This window comes from Chlorella variabilis (assembly GCF_000147415.1).
Source record: "Chlorella variabilis unplaced genomic scaffold CHLNCscaffold_23, whole genome shotgun sequence".
NCBI classification, from domain to species: domain Eukaryota; kingdom Viridiplantae; phylum Chlorophyta; class Trebouxiophyceae; order Chlorellales; family Chlorellaceae; genus Chlorella; species Chlorella variabilis.
The window spans coordinates 396,625-412,966 of record NW_005435065.1 but is presented as its reverse complement, the minus strand read 5'-3'; the positions used below and the strand labels follow the sequence as shown (position 1 = coordinate 412,966).

Here is a 16,342-nt window from a genome sequence, read left to right as displayed (position 1 = left end):
CAGGGTTACGTTTTTACGGCTTGAAAGTCACAAAAACACAGCACAAATCTGCAGGGGGACCTCTACGACTAGGCTGCACTGGTGCCAGCCAAACAGGGCAGCCGCTGAGCGGGCTGGCAGTTGGAGATGACATTACAACTAATGCTCATGGCAGCTGTCAGCAATGCAGTTCCATTGCAGCCAGGAACCCTGTAGGAAAAGCTAACAAATATGAACAAACAACAAGTTCCAAGAACTATCTCTAAGCTTGCTGCGTCAATCGTGGGCTGAACTAGGGTCGTTGGATTATACAGGCCGTCGCCGCCCTGGCTGCCGCATCAGCAGCTGCGGCTGCTGCATTGGTGGCTTCCGCCACAGCATTGGCCAGCCGCGCCTCCATCTCCGTCCGGGGTGCACGATTGGCCTGCCGACAACAAAAAGAGGTCAGCGGTTTTCACACTGGCACAAGTAGCATGACAGCGATGTGCGCAGCAGCAGCATGCGCACTCAAGCAACACCTGAACGGCATTGATGCACATGCAATGCAGCTGGTGTGCTGCTGCTTCACCTTGAGGGTGTTCACACGCCGCAGCAGCTCGTGCCGCTCCTTGTGCAGCGCCGTTACCTGCAGCTGCAGCTCCGCACTCCTCTCCCTCTGCTGGTTAAGCCGCCGCTGCTGCACCGCATACACGACGATTCCGCTGCCCATGGCCACACCCACATAGGGCGCTGCCTGCTGCACGGGTGGCGGCAGCTGCACCCATGCCCCCCTCAATGACTCCGAAACCGTCTCAATGGTCGGTTTCAGGAAGTCCACCTGCACCACCAGGGGGTCGACTTGTGAGGGTTGACGAGGGGCACAGGTGACAATGGCTCACAGCTGGTTCATGAGCCGCCAGCTGTTCCACACACCTTGACATCTACAGGCATGGTCCACTTTGTCTTCTGCACAAGTGGCGGGCCGCAACAGGCAGCGACATGTGGACCGGTGGGCAGCAGGCAAAGATAGCAGGCAGCCAAGCGAACACGCAATGAAGCATGGCGTCGGGGCGGCGGCAAACACAGGCTAGCCCCCATGCCGCAGCAGCAGCTGTTGATGGTGCAGTGCAGTATGCAAACCTCAGCTCTGCTTGCCCCACCTGCAGCTTGGTCACAGCGCCCCTCACTCGCTGCTCCATCACCGGGCCGTGCGCTGACCAGAGTCCATCCCACCATGCACGTACGCCGCCTGCGGGGTGCGATGGTTCGCCGAGAATTGGCATTGGGAAGCAGGTGATCACACAACGCGGCTGGCTCCCTGCAAGACCACCACTTCACCTCCTGTTGCTGCCGCGCCTCCCGCCGCAGCGGCGCCCTTGGCTGCGCCTGCCGCCTTTCCCGCGCTGGGTGCCCCAGGGTTTGGTCCACCGCCTGTGGCAACCATGCGGGCAGGCAGAAGCCGAGGGTTTGATCTCTTGGGCTGTCACGGTGATGCAACAAGTCGTGTCGCGTGGCGCATCGCTTGCATGCGTGCGTGCACGACTGTGACTGCGGCCATCTATGAACTGAGCACGGAATTTCGGGTCTTCGCGCCGAGAGTAGTGCAGCACTACAGCAGCGCGACCTGCACGGCGCCTGGATTGCACAATCGGATCTTTCGCCAGCACCCCGCCTCGATGAAGCCCGGGGCCTGCTGGTTGGCGGCGGCAGCCCTGCTGCTGGTCGCTTCCTCCGCCGATGCTCTGGCTTGGCGCCTGTTTGCCGGCAGGTACACTCTCAGGGTGGCCGCACAGTGCGTGCAGGCCTTGGGGCATCCCAACCTCGCAAAGCCACACCTCCGTGTTACTCTCCCAGCCCCGTGCTGCCGCTTCCTGCAGGGAGGAGTGCATAACTGAGATCATGCCCGATTATCAGGTGGGGTGCAGGTGCTGGCAGCGCACCCCAAACGCAGGCCAACCTCCGCCGCCCACACGGCCGCGCCCTGTGGCGCGCCCGGCGCCGATAAGAAATCTATGTGCTGGCATGCGGCGGCCACGAATCCCATGTTGCTCACATTGTTGTTTTTTTTCGTGCAGTGGGAGATGGTGAAGAACAAGGAGCAGACGCCAGAGCACACGCACGTGCTTGTGGACCTGGGCTTTGTGGTGAGCAGATGCGCCCTTGTGCTGGCGCATCACAGTGGTTGCAGACAAAGGGGCAGGGATTCTGGAGGCCAGGGCCTTCTGAGACACATGGCGTTGTGATTGCGGCCCTGGGGCTATTTGTCCCGCAGATCACCAGCCGGTATGGCACAGAGGCCAACAAGGCCGCCGTGGACTTCAATGTGTACGGCCCCACCGGCAACAGCGTGCACAAGGAGGATGCCGTGAGCGAGACGGAGATAGCAGGCAAGCCGCACACGAGTGCAGGGTAGTGTGTGTGCATGTCATTGGGGGTGAGTGGGGCTGTTTGTTTATGGGGGAGGGCCCTGTCATTTGCATCAGAACCTTTTGAGGAGCCTGTCGGTATGAAAGGGTCGGCTGACTGTTGCTGCTGGTCTGGCACCCTGCAGTGACTGCCGAGGGCGGGCAGGGTCCCTGGCGGGCGTGCTTCCGCGTCAGCAAAGGCCAGGTGCGCCGCGCTGCGCTGCACAGCCGTATTCACCCGCTGCCTGTATGCTTTGGGTTGAGTGCACGGCCTGAGGCTGCCGTTTCTGCTTCTCCTGCTTGTCGGCGATCTGCAGATCCTGCGGCCGTCTGTGATTGTGAAGATCAGCTACTTCACCGTGAACAGCATGTCGCTGGTGGGCACCAGCTTCGAGTGGCAGCGCAACGCCGCGGCCGGTGGCGAGTCGCCGCCGGCTCTCGACCCAAAGCACCTTGGTGAGCGAGCCGGACGTGGAGCTGGGGTGCGGTGAGAGCAGGCTGGGCACAGGTGGCCCGAGAACCTGCAAAACGCAACGACCACCTGGGTCCCCCGCCTGCCGCTGCGCAGGCACCGTGGAGCAGGTGGAGGAGGTGACGCAGGGGCTGCAGCGGCTGGACTATTACCTCATGAACGTGACCAACGAGCAGCGGTACCTATACGCCCGCACCGTGCGCCACCTGCGCACCGCGCAGAGCACCCACGCGCGCGCGCTGGGCTACATGCTCCTCATCTGCGGCACCATTGTGCTGGCCAGCTTTGTACAGGTGCGCCGCTGCCACCGTCTGTTCTGCCACTGCCATGGCTGCCTGCATGCATGGTGTGGAATCCTGCCTGCCTGGACGTGCATGCACGCATGGGTGTTTTCCTGCACTCGTGTTTGATTTGTGCATGTGCTCCAAGTGGTGTTTTGCTTGCTCGAATGGTGCCGTTGCAGGTCATGGGTGTGCGGATGATGTTCAAGAGCAACCGCCGACTGATCATATAGGGAACACGCTCGTGCGCCTGTCACTGCCTGTCTCTGGATAATGCCGCCCTGCCGGGCGGCTGGATACCAGCACATTGCTGTGTAAACCTTGCGCTGCTGGTGCTGCTGCTGCTGCTGTGGATCAGATGGCAATGATGTACAGATGGCCGGGTGGCGGCTCACAGCTCCTGCAGTCGTCGGATCACGCCCACGTCGCAGTGCGCCTCCGGCCCATACTGGTGCCGCGCGCTGTGCGGCATCAGGCAGGCCTCCACCTTGGCTGCCTCGGTCACGCCCTGCTGCAGCTGGTACTCTAGCGCCTGCGGGAACGCAGGGCAGCAGGGCAGACATTGGGTGGTCGAGGGGTGGTGAGCACATCCAAAAGAAGCTGTACACACGCGGCGGGGGGCTGTGCAGCATGAGCGCAATGGTGTGCTGTGCCCCCAGCAGCCCAGCCCAGCCAGCCCCTTCACCATGTCTACGTCGATCTGCTCCACATGCTGCTGCAGCTTAGCTGCCAAGGTGGGCTCAGTGACCTCGCCTGACCGCACCCCGACCACCACCTCCTCCGCCTCTTCATCCCTCCGCCGCCGCTTTGCTGCAGAATGGGGTGGAAGGGTGTGCGTGAGGAAGGTCGAACAGTGGGTCACAGATTTGCAGCCTATCAGACAGAGCAGCCACTGACGGACAGAGGCAGGGCCGATGCCTGCGGCACCGCCCTGTGGGCTACCCCACAGCCGCCACCTGGGCGTGTCGTCTTGCCTGCTGGCTCCTCCTTGCGCTCTGCCACCGCCTGCAGCACCGTGAACAGCGCCGCCGCCACGTTTGGGATGTACTTGGTGAGGTTCTTCTTGCGCAGCCGCTGCTCTCGCGCCGCCTGCTGCTTGGAGATCTTGTTCTTGAGCTGCGAGCAGCACTGCTGGATGGCGGTGCGCACAGCCTGCTGAATCTCCTCCACATCATCGGCTGCACAGCGTGGCAGGCGGGCGCGCGCCACACTCCAGGCAGGTTCGATCAGCGCTGCTGCGCCGGTTTGTGTGCAAGCATAAAAACAATCCCCGAAGAACAAGCCTGGCCAGGCTTGCTATTCAAACGCACTGGCACTGTACACGGATCCATCATGCAGCTGACGTCAGCAGCTCGACAACAACAGCACCCCCCAGCCACCCACCTATGTACTCCTTCCCAGCACCCTTGAAGGGGATCTTGGTTGACACCAGCGACACAAACACCCCAACCTGCATGGCCGCACCCCAGCTGAGCAAGTTGCTCACGACATAGCTGGCGTGTTGCTGGCCTGGCCCGCTGTGCCGCCGCAGGGCGTCGCACCTTGTCGGATGACTGGTTGATCTTGTAGGCAGACCAGTTGATGCGCTTGATGGCGGTGCGAGTGATTACATCCGAGCCGCCCTACACAGGCAGAGAGGCACAGCTGGGATCCAGCGCCCAATGCTGCAACACAGCCTGCGCCAGTCCCCGCGGCTCAGCATGCCGCAAGCTTTTTTCATCAGCATGCCGCATGCTGAAAACGTGATACTACGTGTGCAACCTGTGCTAGCAGACGTTGCAGCCCCTCCCTCCCCCCCCACCTCAAACAGCAACGGGATGCGGTTGGCGAAGCGGTGAATGTTGAGGCCGGGCTTGATGTTGCGCCCGCCCACGCTCACCGCCGCCTCCACCACAAAGGCGTGCCCCTCGTGCACCCCCACGGTGCCCTGGTGGGTGGCAACCATCTCGGGGCGGAGCTCCTTCATGATGCCCAGCCGCAGGTTGTACTCGCCTGCAGGACAGGTGGTTATTACGGGTAGTGCGAGGGGTTGGTGACAAGAGTGGGAGGTGGCAAGGCACAGCACCAATTACAAGTATGGAAGACCAGATTGTGTAACCGCCTCAACAAGGAATCCCACATAAAGTGCTAGCATTTTGGCACGCAGGCACGTTCTGTTTCAAACGCCGATGCACCCAGTGCACCCACCTGCAGGGCTCAGGTGGTTGCCATCCGGGGGTTGAAAGCGCAGCTGGTGCAGCAGGTCGTGCATGGCCACTAACTGCTTGCCGGTCAGCTCGGCAGGGCTGACAGAGGGGTCGCATCGCATCTCCAGCGAAATCTTCTCTGCAGACGCAGGCGCAGGCACAGCCTCGGGAGCAGTCTAGTACCCACGCGACAGCCAGCGAGTGGGCAGCAAGCCAGGTCTGCACAGACTCATCATAGCAAGGTCCAACAAAGCCACCAGCGCGGCTATTGCACCCAAATGCACCCTGTCAGCAACCCTGTAACGCGCTGCCCCTGGCTGCCCGCCTACCAGGCCGTCACGTGCCTGCCAGGTCGCGGCGGATGCAGTCAAACTCCTTGCTCAGGAAAGCAGCCAGGCTGGTGCAGTTGGTTGATGAGGCCAGGCGCTTGATGAGCTCCAGGTCCACAGAGGAAGGGTGGTGCTTGGTGGCCTGCAACCAGCGGCAGCCAACCAGCCAGGGGCCCATGGCCGCTGTCAAGTGGCAGTGCAGTCTGCCGAAGAAACATCGATGGCACAGCGCCGGCTGGATAGGGGTGGAGGCAGGCGCGATGGCTGGCAAACAGGCCACAGGCCCCCAGCCTGCCCACAGGCCCCCTGTACCTTGGGCGGCTGCGGCATGGTGGTTGTGCGGCGTGCAAAGGTGATGCGCACGCTGCTCTTCTCATCCTCCGCTTTGAACACAAACCGGAACTGCAACACACGGACGACCACAAAAGGAGCATATGGGCAGCATGCCACCGGAAGGCCGGGGGGCAAGGGTGGTGGCCTGAGCCCAGCCTCAGCAGGCATCCGAAATGGACCGCAGACATGGCACATCCTGGCACCAGCAGCTGGGCTGCACACTGGGCTGGGGGCGGCGAACCTGGGCGTAGGGCGTGATGACCGCAATCTGCTGCAGGTACTTGAACACCTTGGCACGGTAGTACTGCCAGTTCCCCGCAATCACCACGCTCAGCTCCGCGCCGTGCCACCCCTCCCCATTGTCCAAAAGCTTCTGCTCGTGCACGTTGGGCTGGTTCCTGCGGCAGGCAGCAGGAAGGGTCCATGGGGAGCTCGGGCTGTCGCCGCAGCCTGACCGCCCCTCAACACCCACCGCCACTCCGCCCCGCCCTGGACCACCACCACACACGTACACAAACTCTGCCGCCCACCTCTGTATGTCCAGGTCCAGCTTGAAGTAAGAGATGGAGGCGGAGCCGCAGCGGGCGCTTGTCACCTCGATGGGCAGGCCTGTGGGCAGGTAACGTGTGAGTGGGTTGGTGTGACAGGGGGAGCCGAGTACAGCTGAAGGTGCAGCAGAGGTCAAAAGGAAACACTGAACTCCCCACGACCACACACCACACGCAATCTAGCCCTCACACTCACACAGAGCTTAAATAGCTACTGACCCCACACACACACCACCACCACCACAAGCTCTGCCCTCACCCGTGCTCATCTTGGACCAGATGAGCGCCATCTTGGCGCCCAGCCCAAACTTGCCCCGCGTCTGCTTCACGCCGTACTTGGTGCCACTCAGCACTCGGCCCAGCATGTCTGGGATGTCCTTGTGGGCCATGCCCATGCCGTTGTCCTGCGGGGGGCAGAGGCGGGCGGGCAGAGTGAGCGGGGAGCGGGGCAGTGTAAACGGCGTTTGGAGAGCGGCAGGGCAGTGTACACGTGGAGTAACGCATGCCCAGCTTGGAGCAGCCCAGGTGCAGTACACGGGGCGGGGCAGGGCAGCAGAGCAAAAAACATCTACCGCTCACCCTGACGGTGACTTTGAAGAAATTCTTCTCGGTCTTGGCCTGCGCCGCCCGCCTCGCCTCCAGTTCCCTCTTCTTGCCATCCAGCGTCGCGGCGCTCTCGCCTTTCTGCACAAGAGCACGAACACACCCGCACCCCGCCTTAAACACCGCCGCGCAGCAGGGCAGCACAGGGGCCCTCATCCACAGCGCAGCCCTGCTCAACTGCCGCCAGCTGCTGTCGAGCAAGGAAGCAGAGCTCTGATGCATGCATGGTCATCACATGCAGCAAGCAAAGCCAGTGCCGACTACCTGCCCCTCCACCACCACTACAAAACACAAACCACCACCACCAAAATGGCAGGGCCCACCTTGGCTGCCTGCTTCTCCAGCCGCTCCATCTCCTTTGCCTCCTTGGCCAGCCGCTTCTGCACCACACCACACGGTTAATGCATTGCCAGCTGGGAGCACGGTCGCTCTGCGACTCAACATGCCACACCATTTCCCCAACCTGCCACAAACAAAGCACCTGCTTGGCACCCTCTGTTTCGTAGTCCTGGTACAGCTCCTCATCTATCCTGTCATGGTTGGTCACCCCTCGCATCTTGTTCAGCCGGTGCTGGCTGATCTCCTCACTGCACAAGGCCAAGCGACGTGTGGAGGCAGGCCGCATAGGAGGCAGGCTGTGAGGCTGGCGGCGGCAGCAGCAGCTGGCAGGGCCAGGCAGGCAGGCAATGGGGAAGCGGGGGAAGGGAGCGGCCGGCGCCTGTGTGCTGGCAGGGCGGCGGCTCACACGGTGATGTCAATGTCCGGCAGCTGGCTGATGCTCTCGGCGGCATCCAACCCATTCTCCACCAGCTCGCGGATGGTCGTGTACAGGCATTTGCCGGGCTGCAGGCGTAACAGGGCGGTCCAACGTCAGCAGGCATGGATGGAGGGGAGGAGGCATGGACACAGCGCGCTGCCACATGCCTCAGGCAGCCCAAAGCTGGCCGCTCACATTGTCGAATCCCGCGATGGTGCGGTTGTCGGCGAAGAACTCGGCAGGACTCTTCTGCTGCAGCACGTCGGCCTTGCCCTTGCCCACCATCCTGCCTCACTGCCACCTGGGCCCCTCACCGCTGGCCTGCGTCACGCCCCGCCGCCGCCGTAACCAGCGGCGGTGCTGCCCCGATGCGTCGCTGCCCACTCTGATGCGCAGTGCGCCAGTGGGGCCGCCTCTCTTCTGGAACAATGCAGCGTCCAGCGGGCTGATAGAGGACCCCTGGAGATTGTGATTCTGATCAGGCGGCGATGTCGAGAGGGGCGCGTTTTGACGCCAGTAATCGCACACACGAGCACTTGTACTGGTGAGATGTTGCCTTTCGGTTGTTTTAATGCCATCGCTGAGGTGGCGCAGGGCGCGAAAACTCTGCGTACACAGTCATGTGGGCGGGCCTGCAGCGCCTCTCTTTTGCGACCTGCTCCACCGTCTCCACAATGGCTGCATCATCGTGCTCCGCCGCTATGCTGTTGGGAACACAGGCTGCGGGCCGTGTGGCCGCCGCCATTCCACCACAACGGAGCAGCCTGGTGGCAAAAAGTTCCACCACAGGTACCAACAAGTTGATCTGTGGTGGCACCTGTGCCCCTGTGTGCGGCTGGTCGGCTGACGCCCGCGCTCTATCACATGCATTGTCAAGATAAGGGACATTGTGCTGCTGCTTGCTCTGCAGGCGCACACAATGCGTCACGTGGAGCGCGCAGCGCGACGGTGGAAATGCAGCAGCGCCGCGGGCGCGTGACCGCCGCCGCCGCCACCCTCGAGGGTGAGCTCCAGCTCTGCCTGTTACACCAGCAGCTCTCATTGCAGGTTGTATGCAGCCGCACTCTGACTGCCATGGGAAAATCGACTGCCCACTCCGACCAGCCGCTCACGTGCCGATGTGGCGCCCTGCAGCGCCGCCCGCCGCCGCCGCCGCCGCCGGGGGCCAGTCGCGGAGGGAGGACATCCGCAACGTGGCCATCATTGCCCACGTCGACCACGGTGAGGGCTGCTGCAGTTACTGTAGCTGCAGTTACCACAGTTGTGTGGAGGTGCAGGTGGCACGGACCTGGGCATCAGCAGCATGCTGTGCAGCGCCTACTGCATCCAGCAACTCACGGGCGCAGACAAAATGTAATGCTGCAGGCAAGACCACGCTGGTGGATGCGATGCTGAAGCAGGCGAAAGTGTTCCGTGAGAACCAGGCTGTGGAGGTGCGCGCCTTGCCTGGCGTGCATTGTGCACTGCACAGGGAGCTGCCTGCACATGGAGCAGTCGCATCAGCTGCCACGCCAGGTCCTGCTCGCCCCCACCCCACCTGCGCCACCCCACCCCGCGCCCTGCCCCGCACCCCCACCACCCTACCCCAGACGCGCATCATGGACTCAAACGACCTGGAGCGCGAGCGGGGCATCACCATCCTTTCCAAGGTGTGTATCTGGGAGGCAGATTAGGGGAGCGCTTGCCCTACAGACATGCTGGCCCCAGGGCAGCACCGTGTGGTGGATGCATCCAGGTCACTGGGTTGCCAGGGGGCAAAGGGGAGGCTGCGTCGTGCTGCTGCCTCCCCCTCTGCCAGCACAGTGCCTGACCTGCCTGCCCGCAATAACTACTGCAGAACACGGCTGTGCGGTACAAGGGCAACAAGATCAACATCATCGACACCCCCGGCCACGCCGACTTTGGCGGCGAGGTGGAGCGAGTGCTCAACATGGCCGACGGCGTGCTGCTGCTGGTGGACAGCGTGGAGGGGCCCATGCCGCAGACGCGGTTTGTGCTGCGCAAGGCGCTGGAGCTGAACAAGAAGGTGGGGCTGGCTGGGATGGGCGGGGGCTGCATCGGATGGAGTGGGGCCTCGTCGACTTGGCTGGCATGGCATCAACGGGGTATGCAGTGCAGGGGGCTACAGGGGGATATGGCAAAGCTGCGTGCCAGCTGCTGGCAGGCCGCCACGCCGGCCGGCCAGAGTGCGCCACGCCGGCAGAGTTTTGGTAGGTGCGGTGCAAGTTTCTGGCCGCCCACCCGCCCGCCCAGCCTGCTCCCACCAACCTACAGGTGGTGGTGGTGGTGAACAAGGTGGACCGCCCCGCGGCGCGTTCCGACTGGGTGGTGGACCAGACCTTTGAGCTCTTCCTGGACCTGGGCGCCTCGGACGAGCAGTGCGGTGAGCCGGTGTTGGGCGCCTCGCCGCTGGTTTACACCCCGCTTGCCGCTGTCCAGCAGCTGCGTGCCGCCTCCTGTTGCCTCGCTGGTGTGCTGACAGCAGCTGCTACTCTGTACATCACCCGCCTGCAGACTTCCCTGTTGTGTATGCCTCTGGCATCGCCGGCATTGCCGGCGATTCGCCCGACAACCTGGCTGATGACCTGGAGCCGCTGTTTGATGTGATCGTGCGCGAGGTGGCGCCCCCCGTAGTGCAGGTGAGGCCAGCATGGGGAGCCCTGCTGCACACTGCCAAACGACGGCAGAACACATGTTTTTTACTCCTCCCCCTTTCCCCCCTTTTTCCTGGCCGCAGATGGATGCCCCGCTACAGCTCCTGGTGACAAACTTGGATTATGATGAACATAAGGGCCGCATTGCCATTGGGCGTGTGCAGAGTGGCACCATTCGCAAGGGGGACTCCATTGTGTTCACCAAGCCAGGTGCGAGCCCACCTTTCAGCCCTTCTGCAAAGCCAGAATGGGCTGGCAGGTGCACCCGATGCATGGTCCCGCCCGGCACAGCAGCCCATCTGCCCCCGCCCACCTGCCCCTCCCGCACACGCAGGCGACGTGAAGCCGCAGTCGGGCCGCATCAGCGAGCTGTTTGTGTACGACAACTTTGCCCGCACCGCGGTGGACGAGGTGGCGGCGGGCGACATCTGCGCGCTCACCGGCCTAAGCGCGGTGTCCATTGGCGAGACCATCTGCGACCCCGCTGACATACGCCCTCTGCCCACAATCGAGGTGAGCCGCTCCCGTCCCCGCGCCTGAACTGCGCGCCCGGGCCTGCGCAGCCGCAGCCGCAGGGCGCAGTGACAAGGGAAAGGAGCGCCCGCCGGGGAGCGGCTGGGTGGCGCCTTCGCAGCGGCCTGCCTGCACCGCGGCTCGTCGCCGCAAGTTGTGTTCTGCCGCCGACCATGCCGCTGGCGCGCGTGCAGGTGGAGGAGCCCACTGTGCGCATGACCTTCAGCGTCAACACCAGCCCCTTTGCCGGCCAGGAGGGCAAGTATGTGACCAGCCGCAACCTCAAGGACAGGCTCGAGCGGGAGCTGGAGCGCAACCTGGCGCTGCGGGTGGAGCCGGGGGCGGGCGCCGAGTCGTTTGAGGTGTCGGGCCGCGGGTGAGGCCCAGGGGCAGTGCTTCGGCAGCCCTGGGGTGGCCCAGTCAATGTGCCGCCGCGCTACCAGCTCCCGCACCTGCCGATCAGGCTCGCCCCCTGCACCTGCCAATTCGGCTCGCTCCCTGCACCTGTTGATGCAGCTCCCTGCACCTTGGCATTCTCATGGAGAACATGCGGCGCGAGGGGTATGAGTTTGAGGTGAGCTGGCAAGCAAATAATCACATAAGGGCACCGCCAGCTTCGACAGTCGTGCATGGCTGGTCCCGGACAGCCTGCTTGATCCTGCCTGGGGTGGCGGGCACGCAAGGCAGAGGGATGCAGGCAGGCAGAACGGCGCCACCTGAGCTCAGCGGCGCCCTTGCCGCGCCACCCCCTGCCGCAGGTTGGCCCCCCCAAGGTCATTACCAAGATCGACCCCCAGACTGGTGGGCGCATGGAGCCGATGGAGGAGGCTGTGATTGAGGTGCCGGAGGAGCATGTGGGGCAGGTGGTGGACCTGATGGGCCAGCGCAAGGCACAGATGGTGGACATGACCGCGGGTGGGTGCTGTGGAACTGCACAGCAGAACGGCAGAACAAGGGGGTGCATTGCTGCATCACCAACTGGAGTGGCGGTGGTGGAAGCAGAGACCACGCGTGCGCTGCGCTGACTCGCCTGCCCTGGCCTGCTGATTTTGCCTTCCCTCGCAGGCTCTGAGAGCACCACCCGGCTCAAATACGAGATCCCCACCCGCGCGCTGCTGGGCATCCGCAATGCCATGCTGACCGCCACCAAGGGCACCGCCGTGCTCAACACCAACCTCATTGGCTACACGCCATATGTGGGAGAGATCCAGACGCGCGACAACGGCAGCCTCGTGTGCTTCGAGACCGGGCAGGTGCGGGCGGCGTGTGAAATCGGTCCAGGCCCCTGACGGGGCAATGCATTCCTAAACCTGCACGCCCGGCATCCCTGTGGGATTGCGCCTCCCTGCTGAACTCGCCCCCTGGACTGTTGCACTATAAACAGGCGAGAGCATTGCTCACACGTTGCCCTCTGCTGCCCCCATGCACACAGGTCACCACGTATGCGCTCGAGTCGGTGCAGCAGCGTGGGCGCCTGTTTGTAAAGCCAGGAGAGGGGGTGTATGAGGGCCAAGTGATCGGCATCTACCAGCGCCAGGGCGACCTCAAGGTGGGAAGGCGGGCTGAGGAGTGGGCGCAGCTTGATTGGGCTTGGCTGCTTGCTGCCATCTTGCCCGACTCTTGGCAAAGCTGAAGTTCATCGGCGTTGAGGTCCAGCCATCCACCGCGCCATGCAGGTCAACTGCTGCAAGAAGAAGGCAATGACTAACATCCGGGCCGCCTCCAAGGATGCCACCACCGTCATCTCAGAGGCGATTCCAGTGAACCTGGACTATGCGCTAGAGGTGCGGTGGGATGAGGGTTGGTGGGCAGAGCGTGGGCAGGGGCACGCCGTGCGCAATGATCTGACACCGAGATGCTTGCATCCTTTCTGATGTGCAGTACGTTGTGGATGACGAGTTGGTTGAGGTAAGCAGCAGCAAGTAAACAGCACATGAAGCACGATGAGAGATGGGCGCTCTGCCATGTGTTGGGCCCCCCCGACAGAGGTGCCCTGGCCCTTCTTTTGTGTAGGTGACCCCCAGCTCGGTGCGCATGCGCAAGAACCCCAGCAAGAAGGGAGGCAAGAAGGCTTAGGCTTGAGGTCAACCCACGATGCAGCGCTTTTGTAACCCGGGCCCCGCGCCCAGATGACCCGAATGAATGCAGCTATAGAGTTTGTTTGTTTCATTCCCCTGGCACTGAAGTTTACCACAATTTTATTCTTTTGTGCGCATCGTAAAGCCCCATTCCTTTGCACTAGCTTTCAGCCCTTCTCTGTAACGCCACTACCGCCGGGTGGCGACGCCTGGCCGCGGCCGCTGCCAACCCGCGCGCATGGCCGAGCATGCATTCGTCAAACTGCATTGTTCCTAATTTGTCTTCGGCATTGTGCTCAACGCAGTTCTGAGAGGGCACTGCGCAACTCCCTTGGGACACTGCTGCATGCCCTGGCAACTGGGTGCCGGCTCTCGCTTGCAGCTTGTCACGGACCTCCTGTGCCTCAGATACACAGCCCGAAGGGCGATATTTGGCGGCGTCCCGTCACCATCGCCCCTCCGCTCCTGCAGCTGGCTGCGCAGAGGCCATACGCCTAGTTTTTTAGCAGCACACATCAGTGTAGGCCGCCGGGGCCGCTCCGATTGGGCATCGGCGATGGCCGCCTCGGCCGACAACAGCGCAGCGACGGCGGCGGCGGCGGGTCCGGCAGGCAGCACGCTGCCGGCAGAGCTCAAGGCGCAGTTTGACGAGCAGATAAAGCTGACTGCCATCCGCATCCCAAAGCAGAACACCAGCCAGTACATGAAGCTGCTCTCCAAGTGGGTAGTGTGTGCATCTTGGGCGCTGGTTGACGAGCGACAGCAGCAGCAGGCACGTCCAGGCAGCCCACTCCCATGCCGCGCCGCTGCAGGCACTTGTTCAACAAGCCGCGATTAAGGAATGTGATGGAGGACCCCAGCGACCCCGATCTGCGGCTGTTGCTCCTGGAGGAGACACTTGTGGAGGCAGGTGCGTCATGGAGAGGGCCTTGCGCTGGCACCGAGCAAATTGACGCGGCAGGCATTGCCACCAAGCACAATCCGCCGACCGCCTTGCCACTGCTGCTTGGTGTGTGCCTGCAGATCTGGACAGCAGGCAGATTGAGGGGGCGGCTTCCGCCAAGACAGTGGCCGAGCTGGTGCAAGCCGACGGGCTGCAAGTCACTACAGCACATGTGGATGTAGACTATTCCTACTGGCCTGCACATGTTGTGCTGCGGGTGAGTGCGTTCCCGCCTGTATTGTTGGGGGGGGAGGCCTGCCAGCCATCAGATCATGTAGCTGCAGCAGGAGTGGTCACACTGCTTGCCTGCTGTCTGCTCCCTGCCTGCAGCGGCTGCTCCCCGAGGGCCTCGAGGTGCCCAGCTCATTTGAGAGCGTGGGCCACATCGCACACCTGAACCTGCGGACAGAGCTGCTGCCGTATAAACACTTGATTGGCAAGGTGGGTTGGCGGCTGGGTGCCTGGGTAACATCGGCTGGGTAGATGTGTCGGTGCTGGGCGCCTGCTGTCGTGAATTTTGCCGGTGATCCTGCTCCTGTGCCATCGGCATTGAGCGGCCATCTTCCCGACTTGCAGGTCATTCTTGACAAGAACCCGCGGCTGAAATCTGTTGTGAACAAGGTGGGCTGAGCAGCCAGCTAGGGGCACCAGACCCGGGGCGCAGAGCACCTTGTTTTAAATGCCAGGCAACATCTTTGCCCCTGCCATCTGCTTCGTGGCCTGGTTTCCCTGGCAGCCACCGCCGCACAGCGGGATCCTGCCCTTCATCCTGCGCCTGCTGCCCCATCATCTATTCCTTGCCGCTGCTCAACTGCCGTTGGCGCATGCTCCCCCCCTGCCTCCGCCCGCAGCTGGCCAGCATTGAGAATGAGTTCCGTGTGTTCCCAATGGAGCTGGTGGCAGGGCAGGAGGGCACCGAGACGGAGCTGCGCCAGCACGGCGCGCGCTTCCGGCTCGACTTTCGAAAGGTGCGGCGCTGCAGCGGCTGCCTGCATGTCTGGCTGGCAACAGGAGGGCATCTGTGGAGGGTTAACGGCAGAGGTGGCGTATGCATTTGCATATCGCATGCCTCTGCGACACTGGTCGGCCGCGGCACAGCCCGCCCTGCCTGCCGCCTGCCCACGCACCCATCTGTGACCTTCGCCCTGTGGCCTGCAGGTCTACTGGAACTCGCGGCTGGAGGGTGAGCACCAGCGCCTTGTGCAGCTGTTCCGGCCTGGGGAGGCAGTTCTGGATGCCATGGCGGGCATTGGGCCCTTCGCCATCCCCGCCGCGCGCAAGGGCTGCCTGGTGCGTGCCTGCTAGCTGGCGGCACCCTTCCGCTGGGTCCCATGCCTGCTTGGGAGTTAGCTCTGTGTGGGGGGACACCTGCCAGGCGTCAGCCTGCCTCACTCTGTGCTTACACATGCTCTCCCTTCTGCCCCTTCCGTCTGCCCCTCCCTTCAGGTGTATGCCAACGACCTCAACCCTGCCAGCTTTGAGTACCTCTGCACCAACATCCGCATCAACCGGCTGGCCGGCAAGGTGCTGCCGTTCAACGCCGATGGCCGTGACTTCATGCGGCAGGCGGCGGCGGGGCGGTTGGACGTTGCAGGAGCAGCAGCTGTGGTACCGGCGTCCGCGGAAGGGGGCAAGGGGCGGCGGGGCAAGCAGCAGCAACAGCCGGGGCAGCAGCAGCAGCGCAGCCAGCAGCAGCCAGCAGCAGCAGCAGCTGCTGCCGCACCAGCGCAGTCACCTGGTGCGGAGCAAGGTGCTGCGGACGCAGGGCCGCAGCAGGGGCCGGCATCTGGCAGCTGCAGCGGGGTGTTCCATCACATTGTGATGAACCTGCCGGCGGCGGCTGTGGAGTTCTTAGACGCCCTTCGCGGCAGCTTCTGCCCCGAGCTGTGGCAGGGGCAGCCGCTGCCGCTGGTGCACGTCTACACCTTCTGCAAGGGAGAACAGGAGCTGGCAGGTAATTCCTGCTGAGAGTGTGTGCTGCCATCCCCCTGCCTGGCATGTGGTATGCTGCTGACGCTCATGCCGGGGCTCTCTGCACTATCAGGTACCAAGCCTGCCCTGCCATATGTGCATGGCTGCGCTGTGCAGGCGTTAGGCAGCGGGTGGAGGCCAGCCTGGGCGGCACGCTGGATGTGGAGCCGCGGCAGCATGTGGTGCGGGACGTGGCCCCCGGCAAAATCATGCTGTGCATCACCTTCCGCCTCCCGCCCAGCATCGCGTTTGCAGAGGCCAACAAGCGACAGAAGCTGGAGCAGTGATGGATGCACACCTCCTGGTTGATT

General features: G+C 63.2%; 5 protein-coding genes across 5 annotated transcripts; 3 read left to right on the top strand and 2 right to left on the bottom strand.

Annotated features, from left to right (window-relative positions):
* Window positions 1-271: 271 nt before the first annotated feature.
* CHLNCDRAFT_139118 (hypothetical protein) lies at window positions 272-1,157 on the bottom strand (the record flags this gene model as incomplete). Its single annotated transcript, XM_005844281.1, has 4 exons — window positions 272-403; window positions 548-796; window positions 892-924; window positions 1,119-1,157. 4 exons carry the CDS (start codon window positions 1,155-1,157, stop codon window positions 272-274), a joined length of 453 nt encoding a protein of 150 aa, XP_005844343.1.
* A 477-nt stretch (window positions 1,158-1,634) lies between these two features.
* CHLNCDRAFT_139117 (hypothetical protein) lies at window positions 1,635-3,349 on the top strand (the record flags this gene model as incomplete). Its single annotated transcript, XM_005844363.1, has 8 exons — window positions 1,635-1,726; window positions 1,836-1,872; window positions 2,034-2,102; window positions 2,231-2,360; window positions 2,510-2,568; window positions 2,681-2,819; window positions 2,932-3,128; window positions 3,299-3,349. The coding sequence occupies 8 exons, from the start codon at window positions 1,635-1,637 to the stop codon at window positions 3,347-3,349; spliced, it is 774 nt and encodes a 257-aa protein (XP_005844425.1).
* A 158-nt stretch (window positions 3,350-3,507) lies between these two features.
* On the bottom strand, window positions 3,508-8,157 carry CHLNCDRAFT_26891 (hypothetical protein; the record flags this gene model as incomplete). The annotated part of the gene is made up of 18 exons (XM_005844280.1): window positions 3,508-3,648; window positions 3,802-3,902; window positions 4,073-4,294; window positions 4,500-4,566; window positions 4,658-4,738; window positions 4,918-5,108; window positions 5,304-5,439; window position 5,587; window positions 5,643-5,773; window positions 5,944-6,033; window positions 6,206-6,362; window positions 6,495-6,573; window positions 6,772-6,916; window positions 7,092-7,187; window positions 7,439-7,495; window positions 7,597-7,702; window positions 7,861-7,958; window positions 8,068-8,157. The coding sequence occupies 18 exons, from the start codon at window positions 8,155-8,157 to the stop codon at window positions 3,508-3,510; spliced, it is 1,989 nt and encodes a 662-aa protein (XP_005844342.1).
* An 833-nt stretch (window positions 8,158-8,990) lies between these two features.
* On the top strand, window positions 8,991-13,314 carry CHLNCDRAFT_36900 (hypothetical protein; the record flags this gene model as incomplete). The annotated part of the gene is made up of 16 exons (XM_005844362.1): window positions 8,991-9,093; window positions 9,238-9,305; window positions 9,462-9,521; window positions 9,710-9,898; window positions 10,147-10,255; window positions 10,387-10,511; window positions 10,610-10,736; window positions 10,861-11,039; window positions 11,234-11,415; window positions 11,556-11,613; window positions 11,798-11,963; window positions 12,105-12,292; window positions 12,472-12,588; window positions 12,716-12,823; window positions 12,921-12,947; window positions 13,053-13,314. The coding sequence occupies 16 exons, from the start codon at window positions 8,991-8,993 to the stop codon at window positions 13,113-13,115; spliced, it is 1,869 nt and encodes a 622-aa protein (XP_005844424.1). The 3' UTR covers window positions 13,116-13,314.
* A 359-nt stretch (window positions 13,315-13,673) lies between these two features.
* CHLNCDRAFT_139113 (hypothetical protein) lies at window positions 13,674-16,318 on the top strand (the record flags this gene model as incomplete). Its single annotated transcript, XM_005844361.1, has 9 exons — window positions 13,674-13,837; window positions 13,930-14,027; window positions 14,141-14,277; window positions 14,391-14,501; window positions 14,637-14,681; window positions 14,912-15,028; window positions 15,219-15,350; window positions 15,507-16,014; window positions 16,149-16,318. 9 exons carry the CDS (start codon window positions 13,674-13,676, stop codon window positions 16,316-16,318), a joined length of 1,482 nt encoding a protein of 493 aa, XP_005844423.1.
* Window positions 16,319-16,342: the final 24 nt, after the last annotated feature.